We start from the raw sequence: 6,553 nt of genomic DNA on the forward strand, positions 1-6,553 counted from the left end.
GAGTATTTATTGAAAATAAATACACCAAGGGAATACCTCAATCGTGCATTTAGAGTTGGGCATATACTATTTAGAAAATAAATTAGTACATCATAAAATAGATAACAAACATTTTTTACATAGACTAGACATGCAGGGTGGGTGATCCTCTCAGTGTTTTTTCTGCTTATACTGTACCGGATACAGGCGTGCGTGCGGGCTTGCGTACCGTCGCTCGCATGTATCCGGCACAGTAAAGCAGAAAAATAAAAAAGACGGCGCGGATTACCCACCCTGTAGACTTACAAGACGAGAATTCACTATTGTGTCATACGAAAACCAGTGACATCCTAAGCGTCATGCACTGCCCTATCGATTTCTTCTTGAGAGTTTTCTTTGGTCGCAATGACCAGCCAGTTGCCATGCCGAACATTTGGGTTGCGGGTGGCCACAGGGAACCCGTTCGGATCGATGGAGTAAACATGAGTAACTGGGAGCTTGGTGGCATGGCATTTGAGCATCATCGCTGCATGGTCATCTATAGTCACCAATCCATCTGGACAGAAGTGAAAGTATGTCAAGTGCAATAGAAGGGACGGCGTGCGAAAAAAAGTGCATCCCAACTAAGGGATCGTCCAGAAATTACGATTTTCCTCAGTATCCACATTGCAAATTACGGGGGCTTTGCGCTTGTGAGATTCAGGGCAGACTACCACTCAGTACAAGTATGCACTGCAGGCACGATGTTGCCTACCTATGAGGCACTAAGAGCTTGCATTTCGCTGAGCTTATAGCACTATGACACAATTCAAACAAACTCCAGCCAGAAATCGAAAGTTGACTCAACGTTGAATCGGCGTTTAAGTTGATAGTACTTCTAAATTTGGACCATACTTTGGTCAATCAACGTTGATTCAACGTTTACGTTGATAAACGTCGATACATTTCTGGCTGGGAACCACCCCATACCTCTCACCCATGTTCGGTCCTACATTAATTAGCAACGACTATAAGGCCAAAGGAATACTAGCACACCAACTATGTATGTATAGTCCCACTTTATAACTGGCTAAACTTGGACGCACTTTCCGGATGATCCCTATAATATTGTTGAAAAATGGCGGACGTTACCTCCAACTGCGTTAAATATGTCCAAAGCCTCTTTCTCGATCTCGGTCAGGGGCTCTTCGTGCATCCACGCGTGCAGCTCCTGCTCCTCCAGCTCGTCCATGTTCAGCAGGACCTGGCGATGGGGCTGGGGCGGCGCGAAAGGGCTGGGGTGGAGCGAAAGGACCTGAAGAGAAATGTATGCAACGTTTAATGAGGGAGTGTGTGGTGTACAGGTAGGTGTACACAGGTGAACAAGTACGAGAGCAATCGCACAGTGCCCGTGGAGTGCAGCCTGTGAGTGGGTGGTGGACACGGCAGGGAAGGCCCCGTCCCTGTCCCTGCCCAACAATACTGGGCCACCGACGCTGGCCGCTCTGCCCATCCCTTATCTTCTCCTCTACGCCGCTAGTTCGACGAATTACAAGATTGCTAGTAACAAGCAGCAAGGAGCCATAAACAAATGACAGCCAAACAGAAGAGAAAATTAGAACCGAGGGGCCTACAACTCCGAGAAATCTTGTACACCTGATTTCAAGATTTCACATGATTTCACAGATTTCAACAGATTTTCTTTGATTTCAAAAAGATTTCCGCTGATTTCAGTATGATTTCCACTGATTTCAGTTAGATTTTCACTGATTAATTTCAGACGATTTCAAGTCAATTCGTGTGATATCATATGAATTCAAGAGATATCATATGAATTCAGATCTCTGGTGAATTCAAGAGATTTCAAATCAATTTAAGTGAATTCTTATCTCCAAATTTTGCAGATTTCGAGGTGATTTCAGATGAATTCAAGTATAATTTGAATGCGATTTCTATTGAATTTGAACGAATTCAATGTGATTTCCAGTGAATTCGCTTGAATTCGCGAGATTTCTAATAAATTTGGAGGATATCATGTGATTTCAGTGATTTATGGTGATTTCCAGATGATTTCGATGGCCTGTACAACTGAATTCCAGAGTTGTGGGCCCCTCGATTAGAACACACCGACGATCGGAGCTGTAAGAACAAATTTCATGCATTAATATTATCCCTTTACAATTTCGTAAATTTTCGTAAATGGGCCCGCGGCCTCCTGAAGGAACGATTCCCATGGTGGCGATGCAACTGATGACGCCTGCAACACGTTGGGCAGGCCAACCCGCACAGCATCTGTGTGGAGACGTCTGCCTGCCCTGCGCGCCTGCAGGGGCTTTGCGTTTGCTTTCAACGCCCTCTCTGTATCGCTAAGGCAATTTTATTACTCTTCGGTTTCTCTATTATGGAGATACGCCAGAGTACCCCTCGTACTCACAATGCGTATTCTGCTGATCTGCCCATCTGGCCATATTCCAGCTGACTAGGTCCAGGATATCAGGCTCTGGCTCTGAGCGGCTGCTGAGCTCATTGGAGGAACCTGAAAGGGTACGAAAAGATAATTTATTTATCGTGACGAAAGGCAAACACGATACCGACGAAACCCTATCTCGGTATTACTAGAAATCCTAGCGCGAGGATCTCGCCCTCCAAAGATCGAGAATTTTGATGTAAATTTCATCGTTCTCCGGAGAGAAAGGTTTGATTCCCTCGCTGGATTAGAGCGGTAAAGAACATGCACAGGAATGCGGCACAGTACAGCTACCAGAGTGCGCAGGGTGAATCAGCCACCTGGGATAATAGCCAGTCAGCACTCGCTTATGTGCACTCGCCGGTGTTAAGGGGGCAGACCTGTGAAAATCGTCAAAAAATTCAATTTTTTTTTAATGCCTCAAAACATTCTTTGATCTTTCCTCTTTCTAATGCCGCAAAGCGGATGTTGAAATTCGAAAAATTGCGCTCAGGAGAGCCCATAACGTGCTGCGAGTGGCCGGGTGGCTGGACCGCTAGGGCTCGCCTGGCCGCTCAGGACAGGATGCACGAGGAGGAAGGAGTCCTCTAGAGCCCCGGAATCTTTTAGGACCAGTTCAGTAAGTTGCCCTGGCTTTTGGTTCGTCGCTATACATAGGTACCGAAAACTTTAAACTCGTTTTTCTCGGAATGACTTTTTGCAAACGGTGTGCAACCTCCAAGTCGTAGTTTTGGAGCTATTGACTTAATATTTAGCCCGAATGTTGTTCATTTATGTGCCCAGGATCTGACAAGGGCGATTTTTTTTACTCAATTGCAAGGTACCCAAACCAGGGAAAAAGTACCCAAATTTGAACCCATTTTTTTTAACTCATTTTTTGGGATTTTTTTTTAAGTATTTCGGAGTGGAATTTCAAAAAACCCTCCTGTCAGATCCTAGATACATGTTTTAAGAGAATCTAGCAATTTTTTTCACTGTTGCAAACCCAACGGTTTAGGCACAATCGTGCACACCGCAAAGGCCTACATCAGCTCCAGTTCAACGCCATGCTGGCCATGTTTGTGGAGGGGTCGGAACCGCTCAGTGGCCAAATTGTGGGGCCATCTTTACTTTATATATGCGCGCAGTACTAAAACTCTGAGTCGCCCCGTTTGTTTAAAATAAATTTTTCCCCAAACCCTTGTATTTCACAGGTCTGCCCCCTTAAATATACTCCGAATATTGGAAGCACGGTAGCCCGCCTTAATACAGTATGGAGGAAGAATACTAACAAGGCAGTGCTGCATCCAGCTGCTCCAACGGCGGTGGACAATTCGTCGTCGGCTGGGGGTCCGGCTGGGCGGAGCGGCACACCTGAAAGAACTGATAAGACATTTTGTTCTTATTATTGCCATATACTCCCATGTAGCACCACAAATGCGTGGTACATATTTTTACCTCCCATCTGCTGCAGTAGGTCTTGTACCCTGGTTATTAGTGTGGCTGGTACTCTTGTTACCCCATTAAGAGCCCTGTAGTCGATGCATACCCCCACCTCTCCCATTTTTTTCATGACACAAAAGATAGGGGTCGCCCATGCTGACTGGCTTGGAACTATTGCTCCTTGTTCAAGATACTTCTTGATAGTCTCCATTACTGCTTTCCTATAGTGTAATGGTATGGGCCTAGCCGTTTGCTTAGTGTGAGCATGGTCCCTTGTGTCTATTCGATATCTGAGATAGGTGCATTTTCCAAAAGTGGTGTTATCCTTAGCAAATACGTCATGATGTTTCTTGAGTTTGTTTTCAAATATTTTCTTTTGTGTTTCAGGTAACAACTCAATTTTGTTCACCAATGTCTGCAAATCTGCTGGTAAAGGCCCCCTCCGATGGTTGGCATTGAAGGCTGTGTGTTGTATTCTGCATCATGGAAAGGAAACGTGTCATGGTTGATTACGCATGACAGTCTTTTCCTCTCCTGTGTCTTCCGCCTCCACTGTATCGCCTTCAGTGTTGCTCTTAATGTTACCCTCATCATATTCCTATGGATGAAGAATAAACACTTCTCCTACTACTGCACATTTTGGAATGGTGACGCATTTGTCCCCAAAGTTCTGTAGCATTATTTTTATTGGTGCTGTGGTACAAGGTACGAGTCCTGATTGTGCTATTACGGCGGGCGGAAATTTGGATACCTTATTTCCAAACACTGTGAAAAATATATCTGTACATGTACGATATATTTTGTAATTTGCCATTTACAATACGAGGCGTACATGTACAACCTCCCACTGTCGCTCGATATTCGATTCCAAGTCGATACATAGGGCTAGTAAATTGTCCAATTTTAGGTTGTACTTGTACGACTTCTTTCATGGAAAATTTTCCTGTACCCGGTACGACAATTTTCCACAGTGAATGCAGGGTTTGATACAAAAACTCCTAGTCTTATTTTCCTTCCCTCAGACGACCGGTCTTTCGATTTATTTGCGTGGGATCCCATTTCATTCCCTCCAGAGCCTAACGGTTCTTTTGAATCAGCGTGTTTTAGTTCCGATGTCACCCTGCTCTGGGTGTGACATTTTCCCTGCGAACCCTGATCCCTTGCCCGTTCACTACCTGGCAGGTCGTCCACCCTTCCCTCGGTAGACTCATCGATCGTCGTGTCTGTTCTTAGTATTGTTTGTAACTCTTTTTCTACAAACGGTTTTAAGATCAGATTTTTCTTCGCTCTTACACTGTATACTACTTTCCCGGCCGTATATGTTCGTGCACATGCCGAGGACTCTAGCCTGAACGGCGTGCTTACCTTGTGGTCACCTTCTCCAGTTCTAGTTTCCAATACCTGGTCACTTACTTTGACTCCCGAAATTAAATTCGTGTAGGAAATCGATTCCCAGTAGGTATTCTTCAAAGTCCGCTTCGTACCTAAGAAACTTGAATTTCTTTTCCGCTAATTTTGAATTCCGTCATAAAGGCCATAACGATGTACAGCTTGTCCTGTGTTGCCTCCAGTACCACGCAGATGACATTCTTGGCGTCGCCAGGGCTTCTGTCGAACTCTGGCACTGGCACCACAACCGTGTCACCGACGTGTATTGGCTTCAACTTCTGCTGGGTGGCACGCAGCATCTTGGCAGCCTGGCTTTGCAGGTTTTCTCGCGCCTTGCCCTACTGCCGTTTAACTAGCCGTTTCCGTTGGCAAAATGGACACTCATCCTTGACGGCACACATATTGTAGAGTGGCCGGAAGCATGAAGTGCACATTTCGCCGTACGGATACGGCTCGTTGTAGGCTGTGCAGCGCGGAGACCAGCACCGGCGCCAGGTGCGTCCCACCCTTGGAAGCGCACAGCTGACACAGGGCTGACCGGGGTGTGGCGTAGGGCAGCGAGGGCAGAAGGGTGGATGGGTGGATATATTGCGGGGACGTCCGGAGGGGCGGAGAGATGACGGGCGAGGACTCTAGGGGGAGGAGATGGCCGAGGTGATAGGACTAGGTGGCTGGAGTGGACTGGGGCTGACAGGACTGGACTCATGCAGTGGGCTGGTGGAGCTGACAGGACTCGACTCATGCATGCAGTGGGGTGGTGGAGCTGGCAGGACTCGACTCATGCAGTGGACTGGAGGCTGGTGATTAGAGTGGACTGCAACGACCAACCAGGAAGAACACTATGTTAAAATCGTCACAGGATTGTAGACGTTTTAACTTAAGTTGTTGTACCTTTGGTAGGGTCGGCGGGTAGTGGTTTTTGTTGCTCGTGGTTTAGTCTTGGGTCGGGATGTTTTGGGGCTTGGTCTGGGTTTATTTCGTGGTCTTGGGGCTGGTCTGCTTGAGCGATGTGGTGTTGGTTGACTTCGGGGACTAGTCGGAGGACTGCTGCGTCGTTCTAAGTTGTTCAGGACGTCCTCCATCTCCTCTTCGGTCTCCAGTCCCTCGACAAACATCACAGGCAGTACAGAGGACAGACCTTGTCTCATGGGCATGCCGGAGAGAGCCTCGTAGGGCGGTCTACCGGTCCCTTCGTCCACCGCGCGGTTCTTAGCGCTTGCGTCGAACTTGAGCCCCTCTGACCACTTGTTTGTTTTATTCCAGGGGTCTCAATCTCGCGGCTCCCGAGCCAAGCGCGGCTCGCCCGGCCGGGTGGCA

At 47.1% G+C, this 6,553-nt stretch overlaps 1 protein-coding gene across 1 annotated transcript; it reads right to left on the reverse strand.

Annotated features, from left to right (window-relative positions):
- Positions 1-264: 264 nt before the first annotated feature.
- On the reverse strand, positions 265-1,267 carry LOC127751080 (uncharacterized). Its single transcript, XM_052274073.1, has 2 exons — positions 1,111-1,267; positions 265-535 (listed from the first exon to the last, which is right to left on the reverse strand). The coding sequence occupies exons 1-2, from the start codon at positions 1,208-1,210 to the stop codon at positions 330-332; spliced, it is 306 nt and encodes a 101-aa protein (XP_052130033.1). The 5' UTR covers positions 1,211-1,267; the 3' UTR covers positions 265-329.
- Between the last annotated feature and the right edge of the window lie 5,286 nt (positions 1,268-6,553).

Source organism: Frankliniella occidentalis, unplaced genomic scaffold (genome assembly GCF_000697945.3).
Source record: "Frankliniella occidentalis isolate FOCC.00 unplaced genomic scaffold, Focc_3.1 Scaffold333, whole genome shotgun sequence".
NCBI lineage: Eukaryota > Metazoa > Arthropoda > Insecta > Thysanoptera > Thripidae > Frankliniella > Frankliniella occidentalis.